Source organism: Dermacentor silvarum, chromosome 4, assembly GCF_013339745.2.
Source record: "Dermacentor silvarum isolate Dsil-2018 chromosome 4, BIME_Dsil_1.4, whole genome shotgun sequence".
Taxonomy (NCBI): domain Eukaryota; kingdom Metazoa; phylum Arthropoda; class Arachnida; order Ixodida; family Ixodidae; genus Dermacentor; species Dermacentor silvarum.
In genome coordinates, this window is record NC_051157.2 from 84774621 (window position 1) to 84800828 (window position 26208).

The 26208-nt window shown below is 47.2% G+C and overlaps 1 protein-coding gene across 1 annotated transcript; it reads right to left on the minus strand.

Moving 5' to 3' along the window:
- Positions 1-21507: 21507 nt before the first annotated feature.
- LOC119448185 (elongation of very long chain fatty acids protein 7) lies at positions 21508-22539 on the minus strand. Its single transcript, XM_037711628.2, has one exon. The coding sequence runs from the start codon at positions 22346-22348 to the stop codon at positions 21557-21559; it is 792 nt and encodes a 263-aa protein (XP_037567556.1). The 5' UTR covers positions 22349-22539; the 3' UTR covers positions 21508-21556.
- Between the last annotated feature and the right edge of the window lie 3669 nt (positions 22540-26208).

Below are 26208 nucleotides of genomic sequence, written 5' to 3' on the forward strand. Positions count from 1 at the left end.
ACGTCAATTCGTGCATTTTGTTACGTGTTTTTACTGAGTGCGGCGTCGGCCATTTTTAACGTGACAGCGTTAATGGCTCCGTGTCGCAAAAAATCTGGTGTCGACGTCGGGGGCGTTGAGCGGCCAAGAAAATCATCCCGAACCACGCCGACCACGCAGTCACTCCATGCGGCGCAAGGCATTACTGAACAAAAGTTGAATTTATCAAAGTAATACTCGTCAGAAAATCATAAAGTATCACTTAACCACAACCTACACATGTGATAGCATCGGAATGTAATTTGAATATACGAAAAAACATAATTTTCTTACGCGGAAACTCAAACACAAGCCCCTTTTCCAGCATTTCTACCACTCATACAGCGGTATGAGTGGTCTGCCCATCTCATAAGTAGATCAGACACTGATGCCACCGAGCCAATGTTGCCAGGTTTGGCTATATATAGCCAAATTGGGCCACCGAAAAAAAATTTTGGCATCGACTTCGACGAGTTGGCTATGTGGCTATATTTGAGCTACTGAAAATCTGCGACTTGGCTTCGTTTGGGCTATAAGGGGCACCCGAATCAACACTCCAGAGGTGGCTCTGATGGAGTAGAAACAAATCTCGAAGGCTATGTTTTAGCTGACTGAGCCGGCAGCGTGCCTGCGCGTGTGTGCGTGCGCGAAATGCCATCCGCCCCCTCTTCCCCTCCATTCTCTGCGCCGTTGTCTGAACCGGTGGCTTTGATCTTTGATGTACTTCAACTTACATCGCGCTACACCGTGAGACACCCGATCCCCGGGCACCGGGATGAGCCTGGGAGTAGAGGGCATTTCACAGAACACTGTACTAGCATCGCTATGCTCAGAGAGCAAAAAAATAGGGTCGGGCGATCGTGGCGCCGACATGAAAGAAGCACGGGTAGATGACCCGCTCCAGCGTGTTCACGGCCATGGCTTCTTGGTGAACTATCACGCTGGGCACAGCTTCCGACCTGCCTCACGTTTCTCACGCTAAGCTTTACTGTCATTTTCTTTTTCCTGCGAGATGAGTGTTTGTTTGGCCTTACCCGTCGGTTAGACTTAAGACCAAATCCTCCTCGGAGAGGAGAATCGAACAATGGGGAAGTGGGCCAAGTATGCGAGAAAGTGTAAAAAAAGAATGGGAGCAAGACCCGAGCCTAAAGTGGGTCCTGGTGCGCTTACTTATAGATGGTTTGCCCGTAACGTGACAGATACAGGTACTTATTGTGCTAATATCGAAACAAGTTTGCCGCGATTCCATCAGTGCGCCACGTCACATGAACATCACCCAGTGTGTTAGATTAGCAGGTGAGGTGTCGCGCTGCTGGCTCGAGGACGGGGGTTGGATTCCCGGCCACGGTGGCCGCATTTCGATTGAGGCTAAATGTTGAAACACCCGTGTACTTACATTTATGTGCACGTTAAAGAACACCAGGTGGTCAAAATTAATCCGGAGTCCCCCACTGCTTCATGCCTCCCAATCATATCGTGGTTTTGGCACGTAAAACCCAGTAATTATTATTAATAGTATATCAACATGGTTTGCTTTTTGACAGTAACCGGTTTTCACAGGATCAATTTGTCGTTTACCTTTGTTCTTTGTGAGCCGTCGCAGCTTTTGCCATTTCGAGCGAGTTACGTTCGGGACGTGCTCGTCGCCGCAAACGACTGCGCGCTTCTTACACTTGTGTGCCGTTTTGCGCAGCAACCGTTTGAAGTTTCGCTTACACCGATCGAGACAGCGAGTGGCATCTGTTGTCTCTCACTTCTTTTTAACGCATGTTCTTGGCGTGCTGGAGACCTAAGATGGCGACTAGGTTGATGTAAATGGAAACTACATAGAGTGTGTCCCAGGTAACCCGGGCCAATCTAATTAACGAGAAAACAAGATAGGACGATGAAACAAATAACGCGAGATATCATAGCGCGATATACGCTGGTTCCGGCTCATAAAAAAGAATCCGTGGACGCGTAACCGTCGCAGATCGCTGGACAGCTGAAGTTTTTCTACGCCGTAGGCGGATGTCACGTGAGAGCTCAATGATGCTGAACATTATTTTGCGATCACGTGAGCTAAAAAGCAGAGTTCGTAGTTAGTACTACTGTATATAACTAAAAATAATAACTTAGTACTATCTGTCATATAATAAAAGCACTATGATTTCGCCTTCTGCAGCGATTCGCTGCAAGCGTGATGTAGGCCTTCACGGCGGCAAGGAAATTTGGTTACAAAGGGTTGTGCAAAAAAGGATTGCGTTGTTGAATGTGAAAATTTATATAGAAATAAAACTGCAAATAAAATGGCTATATTTGGCTACGAAATATTTTGCTCTCTTTTTGTATTTGGCTACATTTGGGATACAATTTCTTTAACTTTGGGCTACGCCACCTCGTCCGACCTGGCAACACTGCGCCGAGCGCGCGCCGAACATCTGCGCCACGACGCATTGGCTATCCTCACTCCTCTAAGCCCCGCCCCCACACATGCTCGTCGGCAACTTCCCTCCTCGCCACTTCCCATCACACTTCTTGGCGTAGCATTTTACTCCTCTCCACTTTGCTGCGCTGAGTTAGGAGTGACGCCCGGCACGGCTGGAACTCAAGCTAAAACAGCTCCGCGGTTAAAAACTTGTGGGACCTTGACGATTCACAGCAATATTTCCAGCAAACCTCGTTCTTTTGAGCATTTCCAATTGCTTTTTAACACGAAAGTGTTTTATGCCGGGGTCCACCAAGACTTCACTGACGTATTTCCGTCACGGAAATTCGAAAATACACACGTATTTCCGTCACGGAAATACGTCACGGAAATACATCATAGAACATAATACAAAGAAAGAAACCAGAAGAAAAAGTTCCACAAACATGCAAAATTTGGAAATCGAACCCACGACCTCTCGGTCCGCGACGATAGATCGCCGAGCGTTTAACCCATTGCGCCACAAACGCATTTGCAGAGAGCTACACAGACGCGCCTTATATATCTAACACTCCTCCGTGTACCCGCGCTCTTGCTCGGGGCGGTGCCGCCGCCTACGAGCAGAAAAGAGAAGTACTGCATTATGACACTAACGCGCACCGACAGTGAACGCTTCGGTGGTCTCAGCACTACGACGCCTCGATGCCAGCATTCGAAGGGACGCTGGCATCAAGAAGCACTACCAACGCCACCTAGGTGGCGTTCACCGTACTCAGCACAGCGGAGCGTGGCCTCCGCAATTAGCTCTGAAAATGTTTCTGAAGTTGATCGCGGAGGCTGCAATTACGACGCGCTGTACGCGCTGATTTGACTCGGTGACGATTCAGTTACGTGCTTTGTCTTGCGCGTTGTATTAGTGTGTCAGTTACGTGCTTCGTCTTTCGCGTTGTGCTAGCGTGTGCAGCGTAGTGCAGCTTCCATATGCACGACGGTTGCTCATGGTCATCGACGTTGGTAGTCGTGATGGAGGAGACGTGCCACCAGGCGTCAGCGTGGGTGCATCAACGCCTAAGGGCGCTTTAGCCACAAAACACCAATAGACATTATATATCAATGTGCAATAAACATTACACTACTTCTGTGAAGACACGTTTCACTTTCGTGTTCTATACCGATTCCTATATAAGAGGGATCAACCCCATTTTTTTTCTCTGTTCAGTTTCGCCCAGAGTGACAGCGCTTGGACAGCTCGGGCGGCGTCATAACAAAAAGCGGGAGCGACATAATGGCGCGACGCTTCACTCAAGGCAACTCCTGCTGGGTGAAAGGAACAGCGCCCTGACAGCTATACAGGGGTCTCACAACGCTGACGTGACCGCAAGCGTCACCAGTGGCGTTGCAGGTGCCGCACATCGATGCTGTACGAAATGAGACCAGCGGGAAACCGTCGGCATTAGTCAGCGCCCGGTTAAACATTCGTTACGTTAGCTTGACATTTACTACCCTTGCCGCTCAAAGCCCCGCATACACACAGCAGTTCAGCAGGAATGCTAGTTTGCTTGTGGCGTACCTACAAGCTAATAGACAGTTTTCGTATAGCGTAAAGCAGCAAACGCAAAGCGTTAGCGTTAGCGTTGCGTGCACCACACTGCGCATGCGCTATACGTAAACGGTGCTTGAAGCTCTTACGTACGTACGCTATATTCGCGATTTAGCGGTGAACGCTAACGCACGCAAGAGGAGCCTTACGTACGGCAACATGGCGGCGCCAGTGGAAGTGAGAGCTGCCTGCTTCGGATCTATCGAGTGGTCGGCCTGCAGTGTTCGGCTCATTCGTTCCCCAGTAATGCTCGTGATTGCTTTAGATTTGTGTGATCTTGTTCCCTTGCCAGGCTATGGAACATTATCTTTGTCTTCTGCATATTAATCTTGAACCCCACTCTTACACTTGCTCGGTTAAGGGCCTCAATCATTTGTTGTAATTCGTCCTCATTGTTGCTGCATAGGACAATGTCATCTGCAAACCGTAGGTTGCTGAGATATTCGCCGTTGATTCTCACTCCTAAGCCTTCCCAATCTATGAGCTTGAATACTTCTAAGCACGCAGTGAATAGCATTAGAGAGACTGCGTCTCCTTGCCTGACCCCTTTCTTGATAGGTAACTTTCTACTTTTCTTCTGGAGAACCAAGGTAGCTGCGTAATCTTTGTAGATATTTACCAAGATATTCACGTATGCTCCTGTAATCCTTGATTAAGCAATGTCTTTATGACCGCTGGTATCTCTACTGAATCAAGTGTTTTTTTTTTCTTAATCTATGAAAGCTATATAGAGAGGTTGATTGTACTCCTCAGATTTCTCTATCACCTGATTTATGACATGGATATAATCCATCGTAGAATATCCCTTCCTGAAGCCAGCCTGTTCTCTTGGTTGGCTGAAGTCAAGTGTTGTCCTGATTCTATTGGTAATTATCTTGGTGAATATTTTGTACAATACAGAAAGCAAGCTAATGGGTCCATAATTATCAATTCTCTAACGTCTCCCTTCTTATGGATTAGTATAGTGTTGGCGTTCTTCCAGCTCTCTGGTACATTTTAAGTTGTGAGGCATTGCGTATAAAGGGCCGCAAGCTTTTCAAGCATGATATCTCCTCCATCTTTGATTAAATCGACTGTTATCTCATTTTCACCAGTCGCTTTTCCCCGGGTCATGTCGTGCAAGGCCTTTCTAACTTCATCGCGAGTTATAGAAGGAGCCTCTATATCCTGTTCACCACTACTTCGAATGAAAGTAGCTTGGCTGCTCTGGGTACTGTACAGGTCAGTATACAATTCTACCGCTGCTTTTACTGTGTCATTGAAATTGCTGATGATATTACCCTGCTTATCTTTCAGTGCATAACATCTTGCCTTGTCCTATGCCAAATTTTCTTCTCACTGATTTCATGCTGCGTCCATATTTTATGGCTTCCTCAATCTTTCCCACGTTCTAATTACGTATATCCCTTACTTTCTTCTTGTTGATCAGTTGTGATAGTTCAGCGAATTCTGTCTGATCTCTTGAGTTTGACACTTTCATGCTTTGTCGTTTCTTTAGTAGGTCCTGTGTTACTTGGGAGAACTTACCTACTGGTTGCATTGGTGCCTTATCTCCCACTTCAATTGCTGCTTCTGAGATTAGCCCAGTTACGGTTTGATTCATTACCTCTATGTTATTTTCATCTCTATGTTCTAAAGCTGCATATTTGTTGGCGAGCACCAGCCTGAATTGGTCTGGTTTTACCCTTACTGCAGTCTAGGTTGGCCTGTTTAGTCTTGACTGATTTTGCTCTTTCTCTCTTCAAATTGAGAGAAATCCTGGACCTCACTAACCTATGGTCACCGCACTTTACCCTACCTAACACTTCTACATCCTGCGCTATGCTGGGATGGGCAGAGAGTATAAAATCTATTTCATTTCGCGTTTCTCCATTAGGGCTTTTCCAGGTCCACTTCCTGTTGCTACGCTTCCTGAAGAAGGTATTCATTATTCGGAGCCTATTCCTTTCCGCGAGTTCTACCAACATCTCTCCTCTAATGTTCCTAGAATCGATGCCGTAGTTGGCAATTACTTGCTCACCAGCCTGCTTTTTACCCACTTTTGCATTGAAGTCGCCCATAACTACAGTATTCCGAGTTTTCAACTTTCTCATTGCTAATTCAACATCTACATAAAACTGTTCTATTTCTTCATCATCGTGGCTGGATGTATACATGCATGTAGCATTTTAGTATACGCGCCCTTAATCTTCTTTTTCTTCCTCAAACCTTCTCTATCCACCTGTGCAACTGCTACATGTTGTGCCACCTGGTGTAATAATATGCAATTGCAATGTAATGTACGCATGCAACGACGCTACGCGGCGCGCCTCTCACAGAGGGTGACAAGTAGCACGCCACGATGATAATGAAAATGATAATAATGAGGAGGAGGAGGAGGAGGAGGAGAATTTATTGACATCGCCTTTGAAAAAAAGCGGTGACAGTCACCTAGCCTGCTAATGATGATGATGGTAATTATTTATTGGCATCCCCTTCTGAAACGCGGTGGGGACACAGTTACATAGACCGCCTGATTTAATCAGGTACACAATATATATTTTTTCTAGCATTTTTGTATCATCATCGTCATCAGCCTATATTTATATCCACTGCCTCTCCCTGCGATCTCCAATTCCCCCTGTCTTGCGCTAGCTGATTCCACCTTCGTGATGAAGTTAGGAAATTTGACTTTTGTATACATCTCCTTACACTTTTTTTTCTTCCTTAAACCTTCTCTCACTACCTTGTACCGCTGCCTGTGCATCTGCACCATGGCGTGCCACTTGGTGTAACAATATGCAAATGCAATGCAAAGTGTGCACGTATGGACGCTACTCGGTGATACGTGCTCCCTCTAGTGCGTCCTGTCGAAAATAGAGTTCCTATGGAGGCGCTCCTCCAGCTTACGCTGTGACGGTGCTGCGTGTGCCGCGCAGGCCTGTGACATTTTAAATGCCCTGAAATTCGGCTCAATAGACCTTCGAGATTTTGGTGCGTTAACGCAAATAGTAGCAATCATGTACAAAACATTTCTTTTTTTTTTGTGGCTGAAGAAAGATTTGGGTGTTGAGTGCTCGTCGCGTTGTCCGGCGCCCGTCGGCCAGCGCAGCCGCACGAAGGCCGCTACTAGAAAATTCTTATTACTTTTGACTGAAAACGTTGGTCCACGGTGAAACACATCTCGCACACACAACGTCACTAGAATTCAGACAAAGATTTACAAGAAAACAACGCAGCATGTGAGGGGAGCGTATAGTAGCATTTGAGCTTTATGGGCGCGCCTTTCTGCACACTGCAATAGCTGCATTGCAGTGCAATTGAAAGCGGCGTAACCCAAGGCGTGGACGCCTCTTTCTTGAGTGGGCGCTGAAAAAGTCGTAGTTATTGTCAACGATAAGTGGGAGTTCTGTTTTTTTTTTCCTCGCGGCATGTATTTAAAATTGATTAGAAATTTTATTTTAGTTCAATCAAATCCATTTGTTTCCTGTTAATGAAAAACATTCTACAGAACTTCTGGATAATGCGTAAGCATTCTTTGGCTCGGCTCCTACTTCGCTTCTGCTTACTTACTTAGCTAGCTTATGCATGTCTACCCATCGCTATACCAGTCATCTGCTATTACACTATTGTAACGATTAGATGTGTCAACTACACCAATTATGAATTTATTTGGCAGGTATATGGTATCAACTGAGCCGAAATTCCATCACAACTGGTTTTATTTTTATTTTTTAACACGACAGCTTGTTGTTTTCCTTTTCTTTTTCTTTTTTGTTTCCTTTTGTGTTACGACGTTGACGCGGTCAGCGACCCAACCAGTTTTGTTTTTTTTAACACTGCCATTCATCTATTATTACACTAGTATAACGATTACACCCGTTAACTTCTTTTTTTTTTCCTTTCTTGTTACGATCTTGACGCGGCGACAGCGACGTAACCAGTTTTCTCTTTTTTCTTACGTTACCCATCATCTACTATTACACTATTATAACGATTACATGTGTCAACTTCTTTTTTTTTTTTGTCCTTTCTTGCTACGCTCTTCACGCGGCGACAGCGACGTAACCAGTTTTTTTTTCCTACGTTACCAATCATCTACTATTACACTATTATAACGATTACATGTGCCAACTTTTTTTTTTGTCCTTTCTTGTTACGACCTTGACGCGGTGACGGGGACGTAACCAGTTTCTTTTTTTTTTCTTACGCTACCAATAATCTACAATTGCACTGTTATAACGATTACATGCTCTAACTTGACCAATTATGCATTTATTTTGCAGATATAAGACGTCACGGGGACGGACAGATTTTGCTGTGGTGCTCGCCTAAGAGTGCTTACGCATCAAAACCCTTTTCCTTGATAAATGTTTGTTTCCTCCTCCCTTTTACGCGCTTCAATCGCTGCTCCCATAAGCAACGTTACTAGCCCATAACCTTCCTTGATGCTGTCGGTTACAGTTGGTTCTGGACCGCTTTTCGGCCGAAGCTTCGCTACCCATTTGAATTGAACGTGTCTGATATGCGCGCCAAGTGCGTCGGCTTTTATACATGACTTGTCGAAGGTTCCAGCGTAAACACTGATGCCCGCGTGCCTACCAGAAAGCATAACACTATTCTCGTCGTGCATACGATCTGATTACACAATCTTCGGCGAGAACAAGGACAACAGATAGAATGAACGATAACAGTCGAACACGTTACAAATTGTGCAGGCGCGTCTAGCCAAGTTCTAGCGCGGCGCGATCACTTTGAGCTGTTAGCGGGTAGAATGCGGTCCCCGGAAGAAGAATATACAAGTACGCGTCAATGTGCTCACCGTGCTGTCGATGGTCAGAACGGGCGTTTCTTGCTAACGTATGCGAAGGTTTTGGGACGTTCTAGAACAAAGCATCAAGGGACTGCTATGAAAGAGAGTGCGTCACCATGACACTGTTTCATCACATGCATTCGCAGGAATAAATACATTTTGACGTGTTAATTTCTATCTCTCTCTCTCTCCTTGCTACTTTCGTTTCTGTCCGCCTGCCGGTTGTATGTGACATTGTTTTGTCTTTTGTCTGCTTGCTGGTGCAACTTGCGAGGTTGCAAGCGATACGCCTCCGGCTACTCCATTTCAGTCTTGTGAAAAAAAATCGATGTTGGTTTGAAATAAAAATTAAGAAATGTTAATAATCAAAAATAAAAAGAACACATTGGGGTGCACAGACGCTCACACTTACATGAATGACTCTTCGACTAGGAGATAAGGTGTAGTAGACATTAGACATGAAGTCAAGCTCTCCTACTCACCTATAATGATATTAAACGAAAAAAATAACATTCACGGCAGAATATCGTATAGCCTGGCTTTGGCGTACACTCAATTAACCTATTGCTTTCTTAATTGGTTCATTTATTAAGCTGGAGTGCAGTTACTTCTACCTCTCCAATTTTGGCTTTAACATGTGTGGCTTGCTTGCTGGCGAATGCGTTATGTCTCTTCTTTTTATTTCTAATCTGTCGCGCTGGTGATCTGCCGTCTCACTTTCCAGTATATTTATATTATTCGTTTTCTGACAATTGTAATAGTAGCGTTATCTTATGCTGCACCGTCAAACCAATGTAGGCAAAATGAGACCTCGAGTCAGAGGATAAATTGTCAGCACGCTTTCCTTTTCCCTTCATAAGCAAAAAAGAAATAACAATGAAATTAGATATTCATTGCACCCGTTTAATTCCTGCGTTGCGCAAGTGGACTGTACGGTTTAATTGAACACTTTTCTTTTCTTTTTTGTCCCTAGGCCTGAAACCTCGTCGTGTTCAAGAACGCTGTCTGCCTTTCATTTTCACTTGTGCATTGGAGTGGCCTGAAGTGCACGTTATCGTATTATCACTACACTGGGGATACCAAGGGGCAGAAGCCTTGCTGGTGGCATCTTGTACTGATGTTTTAACTTAAAACAAAGGTGTTTGTTCTGTCGCATTACGGCTATTACAAAAAGTGGTCGCAGTTTCACCTGAAAGGCGAAGCATCAATTGCGATAGCAAACTTGTAGAGAGCTATACGGAGTAATGATATTAGCTTTATCAGCTGTATAAACTTGGACATGCAGCAGCATCGGCAACACGCAGAACTGTTGTCGACGCCATCGGCGTTTTGCCCGCGTTCGCTCAAAATGCGTGCGGCGTTGGTGACTGTTGCCGGAGCCTGTGATATAAATAGGCACTTGGTGCCGCAGCTAAACGTCGCCTCCCTTCCCTCCCCCTCCCCCACGGCTTCTCGCGCGTCGGAAGAAGGTGCGTTTGCTCTACATATATGGTGATTGTAAAGGAGAAAAGAGACGCCTACTTCTGCAGCCCTTAAGCGAGCACGGCGCGGAACGCGCGTTTGTTCTCCGCCGTGCGTTCACTCCCCGTGAAAGACGCGCCCCTCGCGCCCTTTCACTCGCACATACAGCGTTCGGCGCGCGGCGACGATTTCTTCTCCAAATGACGTCATACGGAACCTCACGGCAACGGCGACGGCTACGGCGACGGCGACGCCGACGGCAGAAATCTGCTTTTGAGTGTCCATATAATTGCTATCGCAATAAAACGTAGCAACAATTACCATCATGCAGTTCACATTGCTGCTCAAACCTGCACGCATGGCGTTTACGTAGAATGTGCTTGCCCATTTCAAAAAAAAAAAGAAAGAAAGAAAGAAGAAAAAAAGCTGGGGACGGTGCTGTTACGCAACGACGCAAGACGACCACACCAACGCTGCTTTTTCCATCCGCTACTGTCGTAGCATCACAATTAAGTAACGGCAACACGCGCAAGGCTGGAACTATACTTTGATACTCTACTGCTACTCCGTGGGCCTAATTGAATCGTGTAGTGCGGAGCCATAAGCCGGCAGTCTGTATGGGGAAAAGAAGTTGAACCTCACGGGAAGGCCCAGTGGGCCACACGCAAACTTTATGAAGTCCATGCCTTTCATAATCCTGCTGTATGTAGGGGAGTGATCAATATGACGCAATATGGCAAATCAGTTCCGCGGGACCCCGCAAGGTCGAGGAAGGTTAATGAGAGGCGCAATTTTCATCCACCGTATTCATTATCGTTGTGTTTCGAGATGTCGCTTAATTCTCCCTCGCCCTGCGATTTGCATTTCGTTGGTACCACACGTTGGTCCGAGGTCCTGCACCGGGGTTCGATTCTCGGACCACGACGAATTTTTCCTTTTTCCGCAACTACAAAGCTTTCTGTCTGAGAAGCCCACATATATATATATAGTGTCCAGCGAATGACAAAATTTCTTTTTACCACGCGATATATCTGCTAGCTCACATTAAGAGAAAGAAATTGAGCTGGGCAGGCCATTTAATGCTTAGGGTAGTTAACCGAAGGACCATTAGAGTTACAGAATGGCCGCCAAGAGAAGGGAAGCGTAGTCGAGGACGGCAGGAAACTAGGTGGAGTGAAGAAGTTAGCAAATGTGCAGGCCCAAGTTGGAATCGGATAGTGAAAGACAGGGGTAATTACAGATCGCAGGGAGAGGCCTTCGTCCTGCAGTGGACATAAATATAGGATGATGATGATGATGATGATGATTATGATGATGATGATATCTGATAAGTAAGAGAAAGGCTGCAACCAATGTCTAAAAAAGCGTTAGGGCTCAGAGAACGAGCTAACCGTGAAATTTGACTAATGCTTCATCCAGCCGATCGCTTTCGAGCACTTCTTTATGTCGAGAATCGGCTTGTCGATGTCGAGTGTTCTGGATGCTCAGAGCACATTCGCCTTGTTCATTTTGACCGCCGCGCTCCAATTCGAAGCACTCCGAGGGCCTCTCACTTTCGACCTGTGGGCGCGAACAAAATTCGAGAAAATTCCGGCCTCCTGGCGTTTACGATAGCTGTGGCAGCAGCTGGACGTTCGGCTCGGGCAGGCCTTCTCTGGCTGCGATCTCAAGAGGGCACCGCATCGCTGCAATGCATGTCGGAGCTCTACAGGGACCAGCCGAATGAGGAGTAAGGATGCTTCGGCCAAATACTTGCGCCTTTTTGTCACCAATTATTGCGTGTGTTCATTACTAACATTACATTAGCGCGGGAACTTGAAAGTAAGCACATACTAGATATACCTTTTGGTTCACCGCTGCATTTCCATCCTAAATGCTGTTGTACAGTCCCGCGTGCCATGACTGTCTATTCATCATGGGGCGCATTGAGTCATAACCGTCCCCACAGCTGTTCTGCTCTTATATCAGCATCAACGTTTCCTTTGCAGAATGAGAATATTTTGCTGTGATTAGTGCTTGCGCGCTGCTCGATCCGAGTAGTCCTCCGGTGATCAAATTCCTATTATCCTGTTTTACCAGTAGAAACCCTCTTTGATGCACCTTATATAAGGCGGCCTACGACTTCTACACGTGCTCACTTTGCGTCCCCATATATTATTTACATGCTGGAATATTTAGTCTATTTCGTTTTTGAGCTTGCGAACAAATTCAAACGCCTTGAATTTCGCGGCGCTGGTTCAATTTTATGATTATAAGGCATCGTAGTAATAATATAGATTAGCTGCATGGTCAAATGTCACGGTAAAGGTTTGTCAAACGTAAAAAAGCAATAAAAAAAGCACACTTCTTTCATAATCTTTCCCAACACTGATTTTTCAACAGACGTTATACGCCAACAATAAGGACTGTTTTTACTGAGAACTAAGCTATACTAAACCAAATGCCGTTTTTTTTTTTTTTTTTTACTTTGCGTATAGGTGGACGTAGTACGCCGAGGCTTAAGGCATTTTTCTCGTCCTAGCTAACTTGCAATTACAACAACAGGTATTGCTTTTAATCTTGGTTTCTGCTCAACGACCCCGACAGCTATACCTTCAATTTTTCCGCAAGTTAATTTTTAACATCTGACATTCTCTGTCGCATATGACACATGCGCAGTGGGAAAGCTAGCATCTAAGCGCTTTCCGTCTGTCACTTATTTGTTTGCCTTACCATTGTGGAATTTCATATGCGCGCCGGTCTGGCCAGCGGGATCTGGCTAGTTATTAGTTCTTTAAAATTGTTTTTAATTGAAAGCCGGTGGCCTCCGCAAAGACCCACGCAGACTTCGCTGCACATAGTTTCTGACTGCGTTAATCAGCTCTAATGCCATGCACTGCATTACATGAGTGGCGAAGCATAATCATATGACCAAGACAGTATTACCAGTGTTCCCAAAAGATATATTCTCAAGGTTAGTATTGGTTTGAAGGTCACTGATAACTGCTCATTAATTGTTGCAACTTCGTGCCTCCGCAAATGGGCAAATTCAACCCCTAAATGGTGCTTCGGTTTATCGGTGACAAGGTGACATTTGTAGTCCTGCGACGGCGTCAGATACATGAGTCGCGAACGTCCCCTCCCGAGACGCACCGCATAGGCAGTTCGCAACACGCAGCTGTCATAGGCAGTATCCAAAACAAGGTGATCACGAGTTTGCGGCTTCTGCATGCAATAGTAGACGGTTTCGGTTTAGCGTCTTTAGCGTAATAGCGGAATTAGCGGAATAGAGGGATCGAAATGCGCATGCGCAGAGCGCTAATCGACCCATAGCGTTTAGCGCACGCACGCTACTTCTCAGATTTAACGTTACCTTTTTTTTGCGTGGTTTAAGTAGTTTACGTGAAACATGTCGGTGGTGCTAGCCGCCCGCGTCGAACTGAATTCAGCGTTGCTTTTGTAGAATGCACTTCGTTCGTAGCAAATGACTGTGCGAACGGCTTTCGCTTAGTCTCAGGCCGCTTCGGCGACAGAGTGCTATAGATAAGTGTACGGGGTTTGCGAGGTCGCTTCTCTTTTCAAACACGGCGAGGCCTAACAAAAGAAACTTCCAGAATGAAAACGCCACCTATTGGAGCAGTGAAGAGGCGCGACGGTGTATGGACTCTGATATTGGGAGATCACGGAGGCTATGCACGACAGGTTCGCACTGATTTCTTCACGAATCGACAGGCGTGGAATATATAAATACGATGCGTTCCCGGCTGTCGTTGGCGCTGCCTCTCGCACTTTTCAGACGGACACGTATAGCTCGGCGAATAGATAGAATCACTTATGTACCCTATGTAGGCGTAGTTTCCTTCCCGCATGGAAACTGCGCTATCACGATGTACTGAAACTCGCTTTCTTGAAAGTTCTTTTCAGGGACGTTAACGCTATTTCTCCTAGCCCGGGCCCACGATTACGCAAACGTTAAACTAAAACTGTAGTTCTCTGAATCTGCAGTACAGAACACCATGAACTGCAGGATTGGCTTTTGTTGTTCTAAATGCGCCTGCACCACAAGCCTGAATTGGACATCACCTATTGTGATGGCCTTGGATGTTCCTCCGGGGTTCTTTCAGACTACCACATCCTGGCCACGCGGTTACTTCATTGGGCGAAGCAGGCTGCAATACTCTCGGAGAACCTTCTGTGGCAAGAAAGGAAACATGCGGAGGCAAAGGGTGAGCAAGTAAGAGCGCTCTTGGGAAAAAAAGGTCCCGCATTCCCATTGTGTGTTTTTTTTTTTGTTTTTTAAGCTGAGAAGAGAAAACATTAACATCCTATTTACAACTGAAAAATAAGGAAATATACATCACTGGGTGTTAAATTTGACGTATTTTTGTGCTTTTATTTGGCGCGTATAGGCAAATGGGAACTCTTTGTACGGCGAAGTTGCTCTGATTCAGCATTTGCGCCAAGTAATAGAAATCGCTGTCAAACGCTGCCGAATATATATACTGGGCAATCTAACATGGTGAAAAAGCTCCATCCCTCTATAACTTTCCCTTCATTGCCACATATAGTTGTCGGCTATTATAGTATTCTCTGCTGAGACATGCTATTAGCTGCGTTTCTGTGTACAACAGGATGTCTGCATATTGAGATCAAAAAGTAACAGTTATAGGTGACTTCACTCAGCTCTTCGCTGAGCTTTCGTAGTATCTCGCGGGGTCACGAATAGTCTCGCTGGTTTCTTTGGTGTCTCCAGTAGAGCTTGTAACACTCCGAAGGTCTCATTAAGATGGATGGGACTTGGCAAGATTTGACAATAGCCATCTTCACCGGTCTTCAGTTGAGAAAATGAAAGGAAATATCATGAAATTTCTATCTTGTATTGAAACACAGGACATTTTACTCGTTTTATCCTCGTCCGGGCTCTATTTTGTTGTTGCTCATTTTGACAAGTGACGCAAATCAAAGGTTAGTGAGAAAGATAAAACAAGTGAGCAATAAACCATCACACTTTTTATTCAGATGTAATGGTAACTATTTCTTCTAGAAAATAATTCATGGCTCAAAGTAATCCATTCACACGTATCAGGCAGCGCGCGTTAACCTTATTAACAAAGTTTTCGTGTACAGAACAAGTGGCAAATTAACCCCGACCTCCGTACCCTCTTGTTCCCATCGTGGAGACTCTGGAAAACGTGTTTGAAAAGATATGAAAAGAGTGCCTGGTAAATCGACAATTACAGACATAAAAGTCGTCAGAACTTATTCGCGAACATGGGCCCAGTTTCGACGTAAGACACGCAAGAAATATTGCACGTGCATGCTCAAGCCCTGGTACCCGACTTTTGTATGTAAAGGCATTAAAATTGATCCGTCTATTTGTGTGCAAGAGAATCCACAACCTCTTAACTCGGCAGAGTCGGCACCGAGGACACGGGACCAGAACATCGGGTTGTAGGTCCGCACGGTTCGGTCGTCAGACCTCTGGCGAATGAACACCGTATGGTCTCTAAATCGTATCGTCCACCCCGGTATTTTAGTCTCTTTTTTTTCCCTTTGAATACCTTGGCTCACATTAGCTCGGATACGCGGCATTCGGAGACGTTTGTTCATTAACAAATTAATGGTAAGGGTGTCGAGATTCCTACTTGCAAATGGCCTAAGATTGTAACGCCTGGGGTCTTTAAGCGTGTTAAGCGTCCTCCAGATTTTTGCTTGCCTTTATGTGGTATTGCTTATCATGAACATGTATTCATGATTCAGTACCTGCTTCATACAGTGTTCATTAATATACGCAAACCTCACGGCAGCCTACCAACCCTCTGTATTTGATAGCTTCATAGTTTGCATGACTGCATGTTGGCTGAGTGTTGGGCTAGTGCTATAGTAGCCAGTCATCACTAGACATCTTTTTTTTTGCGTATGTTCTCTCATAAACCCGAGGCAGATGACTACCACTATGGATTTTAAGCTGTTTTCTTTTTCATCCCAAGGTAAATAGCGTTAATTCTATTGCGCTTTTTCAACCTTTTTGTGCCCTATTATCATTCCTTTGGATTCTCGTCAGATTTTGATTTTTTTTTTCAATCATACACAGCACAACCAAGAATTGTGCCATCGCTTCGGGACTTCGGGCAAAAGAGCAGAATTCACAAAGCTTTTCGTTTGTAACTAGTTTCACATCGGCCGGCCTCCTTCGCTAATGATGTGTTTAGCATCAGGATTGGCTGCAATATTTCCTTACGAACAATCCTAGCGTAAGAACGCTTTGTGGATGGGCCCAAATCTTTTAGAGCAAATTTTATGAGCATCCTCTCAACGTCCCAGCTTGTATCCAAAGTATAGTCACGCATATCAGCTTATACACTGCATTATAACGCAGGTACAATCATATGGCGTCATTCTCATATGCGCAAAACAATAGGCCCCAGGGGCTCCATGCGCTTTTTGCATTTACCTGGGGCTGAATTCACAAAGCTTTTTGGTAGTAAGTGTTGTTTTTCATTGGCAAGGCTATTGTTATGTCCAACATCACGATCGACTCTTATCTGCACTTACAGAAAGTACGTGATATTTTTTTTAAATACAGGTCCTGGTAAGCAAAGCTCGTATAAAAAAAAAACGGTCTCCAATCCACGCTGTGAAGGTGGTTTGACGGCGAAGCTGTAAACGACAACTAGAACGGTTATCCATTGCGACGTAGCTTGAAATTATTCACATGGCGACATTCACATGCACTATACCGAATTATTAGCCTAAGACGTTCTAACGGCCTGCGACTTGGCTTGCGCCGTAACTTCGTGCACCTGCAAAGAGTGGACTAGAGAGAAGAGAAATTAAATCATACTGAAACCATACTTTCGCCGCGCCTTGCATGCGCGCTGCTCTTCAGGAGTCCTCACTAAACGTGACCTTCCCATAGCACTAGCTGTCACAACACAAATCAATTGCTAGGCGGGTTCTTCTTTTATATACGAAAGTGTAGTTTCGTCACTCCCTTCTTGGTGTGCTACAGTTGCCGCTTCCCGGCAACTGCATCTTATGCAACCGCAATTTTAACCTGGAAACGCTTGCGGCGAACGCTATGCGCGAAGGCGAACTTTCTGGTTCTTTTGTTTTCTTTCCCCCGCATGGCCCGCGCCGCCTGTGCCACGGATGCGCAGAGTCGAGCGCCATCTTCTAGTGCTGCAAAGAACACAGCGGTGCAGGCGGCTCGCGGCTCCCGAGTGTTTGCCCACGGTGATGACAGACCCATTGTGAGAAAAAGCTATGCAGATTCGCTGTAAAATGATCGTACGCTAGAATTGTTCATAAGAGCAACTCTTAGCCAATTGTGACGCTAGACGTATCACTATAGCGATGGCGGCTCGCCAATGGCAAACATAACTTACGAATGAAAATCTTTCTGAAATTTTTTCAAACCTTACACAAATTTGTGAAAAGCTTTTTGTTCCTGAGTGATTGTTCTAACGTCACCTTCGCTAAAAATACGTCCAGTATCAAGATTGCCAAGAATTTCTATTAATAATAATTTCAAGAAAAAGATTTTGCGAATACGGGCTCCGCAGCCTACAGCGTTTGACTTTCGCTGTCGTTAGCAGATGAGCAGCGCTTGAGCGAATCGTTTTGGTGCACTCGCCTGTCGTTCACTTTGACTCTCGGACACAGCCGGACGTCTTGTCTGTCAGATGCTTAGATGACATGCGTTGCTTCGTAGTGTAATACGAGAACGGTGTCGAACCGACAAGCCAGCAGATTGCGCCTGAAATATAGTCTTTTGCGCAGCACGCACGAGGATACTCTTAAAGGGACACTAAAGAGAAACCGGAAGTTGAGCTTAAATGGTAGATTATCCTTTCACGATCACAGCCATACCATTCTTACTGTAAACAGATGTTTAATGAGCGAGAAAATAGCGAAAAACTGAAGGATAGGTGCTGACGCCCCTTCAAATTTCCCGCACTACACGTTCGTGACGTCGGAGATTGCAAATGCAGGCCGGTCGCGATTGGTCGAGAGCGATTTACCAATGTTGATAAAACACAAAATGAAATACACCTTAAGCGTACATAAACAGCATTTGCCAACTTTTTAAACCGTTTCAAGCGAGGAAGTACAAGTTTAGCACAAAATTAAATAAATAACAAAAAATGGCATGGCGAGTCATCCGGCCGTGATAGTTTCGTAGTTTCGTTTTTGGTCAATGCATCGTCGCGCGCGCCTGTTCCGCTCTACGGTGTTTGGTTGCGTGTTGCGTGGCTCGAAAACGTTGACTTCGCGGGAAACAGCCAGAAAAGGCCTCGTGTGTGTAATGTTGAGGGCTGTATAAATGGCCCAAGGCGCTTGCTCAGGGGCAGAGGCAGTGTTGACTCGATTGTGTCCTTTCATGTGGTGTCGCGCTGTGAGCCCCGGCTCCTCGGCGTTCGTATTGGCTGAGTGCTCTGCCGATGATAAAACGGCAAAAGAGCCAGAGAAATCGATGGTGTACTCTCTGCATTTCTCGCCCTCGGATTATGTGCATAATCCTGCCCTCGGAAAGTATCTTGGCGTGCCCCAGAGGCCAGTGCCTTTCTCGAGCAGCTGTTCCCTCAATGCGGCCTTTATCAAACCCCCTACCGGTGCCCCTGCAGCAGCAAACTGGCGGCTCGTGAGTGCTGAATGTCATTAAATAAAGCCACGAAATAACCATACCGAGTACGTGCGCAACTTTCTACGCTTGTTCTGTCTGGAACATCGTCGCCTGGCGGACCAGACGCTTCGCCTTCCGTCGATGAAAACGAAGCTCTGCTTTCCGCTGGCGAGGCCGGCGGCTCACCGCCATCGCACGCGGAAACACCTACCGCTCGAGCACGCAGGATCATTTCGCACTCCGCTTCACTGAATATCGCTGAAATGCTGTCCTGCTTCCCTGGCGAGCTCTTCGTTGCAAGGTTCAGCGGCAGCAACGGTATCCATCGCGGCGAACGCAAACGCAGCGACCATGCATGCAGCCATGATGCAGCCAGCGCCTCGGCCGTTTACGTAAGCGATGACGTATCATGGCGCATTCTGATTCGCTGAGAGCAATGAAATCTGTGACGACACTGCTTCAGCGCCAAATCTGGGGTGAGAGAAATTGAGGAAAAGGCATTTGGTCTTTGTTTACGAATTTCTCCGCTAATAACTCATATTTTTGCACCCAACAAAAACTGCATGCGTTCCTGAAGGTCCCTCTTTTATTCCAGCTGAACTTCCTGTTTCTCTTTAGTGTCCCTTTAACAGTATCTTCTCTTGCACCTTAATGCGACAAGCAGTGGGATTTGGGGTATACCTCAAGAGATAACGATCGCGCCGTCGCCGTCACTTAAATTGAGAGCAAGAACTCGTCGCAAGGTAAAAAAAAAAACTTCGTAGGTGTTTCTCTTCGTAGGCAAATCATGTTCGAGCACGTACCGGTGGCTCGCATCCCAAACGACTTGCGACAACTGAACGAACCCTTCTGTCCCCTCTCATTCCACCTCCTCACCTTTGCACGCGCTTCGCTGCGATTATGTTTAAATGCGATAGCGTCAAATGGCCCATTGAGCGAAAAAGCCGGCGGCGTCTGTAGCAGCGAAACTTCCCATTGGCTGCAAATCCAGTGATTCGGAATCTATGGGCACCGTTCACTGTTCAGATGGCGCTACGACATTTCATGTTTCGCCCCAGTATTGCCGACGCCGGCCGCTAGAGAGGCGATGAAAATGATACGCCATTCCGAACGACAACGGCTTCCTTATCGTCGCTCGTTTGAGAGGTATGCCCTGCGCTTTAACGATATCAAGCTCACAATTGTTCCCGCTGCTCATATCGATCGCGAACGCGTGCTATCATATGCAGAGCATGTGCACTTTGATATTTTCACAACTTGGACAGTCTTCTTTCGTGATAAGCGATCGAAAGTATCACGGCGAATGTATACAGCGTCTCCCCAGTTTTGCTGCTTTTGACACTGGCCGTCCCAAAGCTTCACTTGTAGTGTCGCATTGATCGCACGCAAACTGCAATGCACGGTGCCTATATACAGCGAAGCTTTGTGTAAGTGTATAAAAAGGCAAAAGACGAGCGCACACACACACACACACACACACACACACACACACACACACACACACACACACACACACACACACACACACACACACACACACACACACACACACACACACACACACACATGCGCGGGCACACTCAAATTAGACCGAGCCTTGTTTTAAGCAGAGTTGCTGACAACTATCAATTACGACGAACGCCACGAGCGCACGATGGTTTCAAAGGCAGCATGCGCATATGTACTATAAGCGTCAAATTAAACTTGAGCAGCGGAGTGCGTGGCGCAAGCATAACTGAAGGTGTAGTGCGCGCCGTCCAGTCTTCACCATTCATAGGCGTGCACATCCGGTTTGGACGCTGCGCGATATATTTTCGCTTCTTGTCTGGTTCTGATATTAGAAAGGAAGAAAATAAAACTAAAAGAAAACAGAAGCTAAAATATTGCTTAGAGCCTTAGAGATGCATTCGCTCGTGTGGTTTGCCGCTGGTGGGCCAGCATTCATTCTTTCGATCGGCAAAACCGCGCAGCGCGGTATCGCTGGCAGCCGGCGACGGCGGCCGGCGTGGGCGTGCCGAGCGCGTTTCGCCGTTTGACTCCCAAACGAGCGCAGTGCGGCCGAACCGGATATGCGCGCCTGTCAATGGTGATGACTGGACGGAGCGCACTATATCTTCACTTATACTTGGGCTACGCGCTACGCTGTTCAAGTTTCATTTGACGGTTATAGTACGTAGCGCAATTCGAATCTGTTCTATTCGCGAAAAGCGTTCACTACCTCAGTACCATGCAGCCGTGAATGCGGGAAGGCGAGTGCCATATGGTGGCGGTGCAAGGAACTAAGTGGCGCGCGTGGAGTGCGTGCTCCGCTGTCATTTGTTGGCCTATTCGGCCAGGTCGAAGCCACCGTCACGAAACCCCGTGAGGTTCGCAAAGAAAAGCTTCGCTTTTGATAAACGTGTAAAATCAGCGAATTTCGCCAGACAACAAACAGCTAAACCACGAAACTCTATTTTATATAGCACTGCACAGCAAGGTAACTAGGTACAGAAACAATAATGTCTTACAAGGTCATTTCTATAAGCATATAAAAGTATATTCAATATACTTGTGGAAAGTCTCAGAACTCTTTACTTTCAAACTACCCCAATAGCTGAAGTCCAAGAAGCTTAAAAGACAAAAAAAAAAAAAAAAAAACAGCGCGTTTGTTCCCTGACGGAACGGTGCACAGACCTACAGCTTCTTCCTGGAGTAAGCTTGAATGTAGAACACCACGAACCACACGAAGAAAAGGGTCGCCTGCGCCACCTCAAGCCACACGAAGAGGCCCACGTAGTTCCCCTTGGCGAACACCATGCCGACGGCGTGCGCGAGCAGGAGGACAAACTGCGAGATCTGCATCATGGTCATGTACTTCTTCCACCACAGCAGGCGCTTGTAGGCTGGACCAAGCGCCGCGAGGAAGTAGTACGTGTACATGAACACGTGCACAAACGTGTTCAGGCACGTGACGAACATCTCGTGCGACTCGGCACCGTAGGTGAGGTTCAGCCACATGTTCCAGGCGACGATCACGTGGTGCACTACGTGCAGCGCGCTGACCTGATGGTTCTTCTTGCGCAGCACAAAGAACACTGTGTCGGCGAGCTCGGAGATCTTGAACATGTAAAACCACCAGGACAAGTGCACGATCTCGAGGTTGGCCGGAGAGTCGACCATGTCCAGGTCCTGTAGGAAGGTGTAGCCTAGGTCCCAGTAAGCGAGCTTCACGAAACGGCACACGAAGAACGCGCTGAGGAGGGTGGCCGACAGGTTGTAGACGAGGATGCAGGCCTTGAGGTCGAACGGCTTGCGCCGGGACATCCAGCGAGGACCGGCCACCTTGACGAAGTACACGTATGCGGCCGTGATCATAACGAGCGGCAGCGGATTCCCGGTCAGCGGCCAACCTACGGTGCGATGGTCCCGCTTCGGCAGCCACACGCGGCTGGCATCGTCAGCGAAGAAAAGCGTGGACGAAGTCATTTCGGGCGAAATCGCGCGTAGTCCACGTCGAGCGGGAAAGAAGCTGGTTCCGGCAAGCGCCGTTCCTCGATGAGAGTCCTGCAAGATCACAAAAGCGTACTGCTCACAGACGGCCTGTCGTCCTCAGCACTTTCACCAAAACACGATCGAACGCCACATGCGGTAGTGCCACGTAGAAACACGGGCGTCTTTTCTTGACTGTATAGCTCTGGCTACAGTGGCGGCAAAAGTAGCCTATAAAGAAGTGAGAGCATATATACCCGCTGCTGCACGTGGTCTCTAGTTTTATGAGCCGTTCGAGAGCCGGAAGAAGAAGAAGCGCCAGAACACGAGGCCTCTACTTTTCTCTCCAGACAGCCCGTCCCGCCTTCCTCCTTCATCCGCAACTAGGGTGAAAGACGCGCGAGCCTTCGAGGCTGCCAGAGGCTGTATTGTCGGCCCTCTGAAAGTTCTGGGCAAGGCTTGATTAAGCGTAGCGGGTGGCAGTGTCAGGGCTCGTGACATGTGAGGAATTAAGAGAGGATTCGATGGCCCAGTATCCGGAAGAAAAAAGAAAGAAAGCTGTCAAGGTGCGCGTCTGCACAGGGGGAAGGTGGCGGTCCCGCCGGTGAACTGAGCACCGTGACCGATTTATTGCATTTCTACCTATTTTCGTGCAGGTCTCGCTGGAGGAAAAGGGTGAGCCTGTTGCTCCGGGACGGAAACGCCGGTTTAGCCTTGACAGGCAGGTGTAACTTTGGCTATGACCTGGATTGTACATAGTGCGTTTGACTGAAAGCCGTGAATAATGGGTTGAGCGAGTAAAAATAGAAATGCATTCCGAAGAGCTTACATAACTCGTCAAGGAGCGATATACTGAAAATGAAAAAAAAAATGACCACAGTGTAAGTGCGATGTATCCACATAAATCAGTGCACGAGATATATTAAAACATTTGCCTTTCTTTGGGAACTGACCACAATTTATCGCGTCTAACTGTTATAGTGGCTGACCGTGAATGATAGCGCAGTCTAAAACAGCGGTAAACACCTTACGGTAGTACCACCGCAGAGCGGTTGTACCGTACGTTACACCAAGGGTGGCAAGTGGTAGGCAAAGCGTTGTCGCTTATTGAAAGCGTTCTCGAATTCTTCTGTCGTTCCAGCTAGTTTTTGAAGGCACTGTCGTTGAGACGCTGCATCTCTAGTCGAAGACGCAGACGCTGTCGTTTGAGATGCTGCGCCTTTGGTCGCAGACGCTGCGCGGGGTTCCTTAGCAATTATTATTCGAGGAAGTGGTGCTCGAAGCACACCAATTTTCTCCCGCGTAAAGGTAAGGCCAACGGTTTTAGGAGGTGTTGGTAAAGCACAGTAGTAAGGGGGGGCACCACCCATGAACATAGTGCCAACATAGTGTACAAAGAACTACATCTAACCTCCGTATTCAGAGATGCATGTTAACTTGTAGCCTATGCTTGACTTGATCTAAATGACGCTTATTGTAAACGCGCCGAAGGAAACGCAATGAGTCTCTTGTGCACGTTCAAGCCAGGCGTCGTTTATATCAAGTCAAGCATAAAGCCCCTTCAGTCAAGCACCGGCTTCAACTTAAGATACATTTCAGAATACGGGGGTAAAGCATGCCAACTCAGTCGTGGATAACTACCGGGTATTTTTTACAGCGAAGCTGTTAAGGGCTCAGTCTCCGATGATCGTGTCCGCGTGTAGAAAAAATTGTCGCAGTTTCACCCGAAAGGCGAAGCATCAATTGCGATAGAAAATTAGTTGAGAGCTATACGGAGTAAGGATAGTAGTTTTATCAGCTGTATAAACTTGGACATGCAGCAGCACCAGTAACGCCCATAACTGTTGTCGACGCCATCGGCCTTTTTCCCGCGTTCGCACCGAACGCGCGCGGCGCTGGTGACAGTTGCCGGTGCCTCTGGGGGCCGCTCGGAGGTTTTCGACGAGATCAGAACGGGACACTCGTCGAGCAGCGTCGAAAGTTTTTACCACCTTCTCGCCTCGCAACGTTTTTATATAAATACGCATTTGGTGCCGCAGCTAAACATCGCCTCCCCTCCCTCCTGTCCCCCTACGGCCTTTCGCACGACGGAAGTCGCGTTTGCTCTCTGTCGTCCGTTCGCTCCCCGTGGTGGTAAGTGGTTCTTGAGGGAAAGGGAAAGGTTGGCGCTATCTTCTGCAGCCCTTGAGGGAGCACGGCTCAGCGCCAACGGGGAGGGGTAAGTGGGAGCGAAAGAAGGGATCGCTCCCCGTGAAAGCGCGCATCCTTCGCGCGCTTTCACTCGCACATACAGCATACGGCGCACGGCGACGATTTTATCGCCGTTGGACTTCATGCGCAACCTCACGGCGATGGCGACGACAGAAATCCGCTTGGAGTGCCCACATAATTGCTATCGCAATAAAAAGGAAGGAGAGGCGTACAAAGGCACAATAATACGTTCCAGGCTTTCCTGCGTTTCTTTCTTTTTTAGAACACATATTTATCTTACGCTAATAAAGTGAGGTTATCCCAGTTTTCGCACGGTAGTCTGAAAGTGTGTTGAACAGAAATAGTCCCAGGCTAACCTAAACAAGCAACAATTTTTGCATTTGAAAGTGGCAATGAAATTTGTTTTATCCGCGTTCGCACCGAACGCGCGTACTGTTGGTGACCGTTCCCGGTGCCTCTGGGGGCGGCTAGGAGGTGTTCGACGAGATCAGAATGGGACACTCGTCGAGCAGCGTCGGAAATCTTACCTACCTTCTCGCCTCGCAACGTTTTTATATAAATACGCATTTGGTGCCGCATCTAAACGTCGCCTCCCCTCCCTCCCTCCCGTCCCCCTACGGCATTTCGCGCCACGGAAAAAGTCGCGTTTGCTCTCTATATATGGTGATTGTAACGGAGGAAAGAGACGCAGCCCTTCAGGTAGCACGGCGCAGAACGCGCGTTTGCTCTCCGACGTGCGTTCGCTCCCCGATGATGATGATAAGTGGTTCTTGAGGGAAAGGGAAAGGTTGACGCTATCTTCTGCAGCCCTTGAGGGAGCACGGCTCAGCGCCCCGTGAAAGCGCGCGTCCCTCGCGCCCTTTCACTCGCACATACAGCGTCCGGAGCGCGGCGACGATTTCATCGCCATTGACGTCATACGGAACCTCACGGCAAGGGCGACGGCGACGGCAGAAATCCGCTTTGGAGTGTCCATATAATTACTATCGCAATAAAACTCTTATTGGCCGTAGGCTGTATGTGCGAGTGAACGCGCGCGAGGGACGCGCGCTTTCACGGGGAGCGAACGCACGGCGGAGAGCAAACGCGACTTCTTCCGTCGTGCGAAAGGCCGTGGGGGGACGGGAGGGAGGGAGGGGAGGCGACGTTTAGCTGTGGCACCAAATGCGTATCTTGCGACCGGGCGCAAGGGGAACTGGCGACTCAATCACAGTCTGAGAAGGTTTACCATAAAAGGCATGCGCGCCCGGTGTATTCTTTCATGACATTTGTTTATGGGCTGTCATTCTCAAAATTCTGAGAAGCCGTATAAACTTGGACCTGTAGCAGCACCAGCAACGCGCAGAAAGGTTGTCGACGGCGCCGGTGTTTGACCCGCGTTCGCACCGAACGCACGCGGTGTTGGTGACGTGTTTAGGAAGAACGTGCCAACCTTTGCCGTAGACCTTACGGCGGTGTACCGTAGCGACCATAAGGCCATGGTCCCTGTGGTCACTAAATAAATGAAAACCACCGGACCATATATATTTGTCATTCTTTAATAGTTCGAATAACCAATTACACCATCACATATTATTGGTCATAATTGGAAATACATAATTCCCACCATAGTACAGCTTCGCTAGTCTTTCATCTCCACCCCAGTG

Coding starts and splice junctions, on each gene's coding strand:
- LOC119448185 (XM_037711628.2), bottom strand. CDS start 22,348: ATGACTTCGTCCACGCTTTTCTTCGCTGACGATGCCAGCCGCGTGTGG.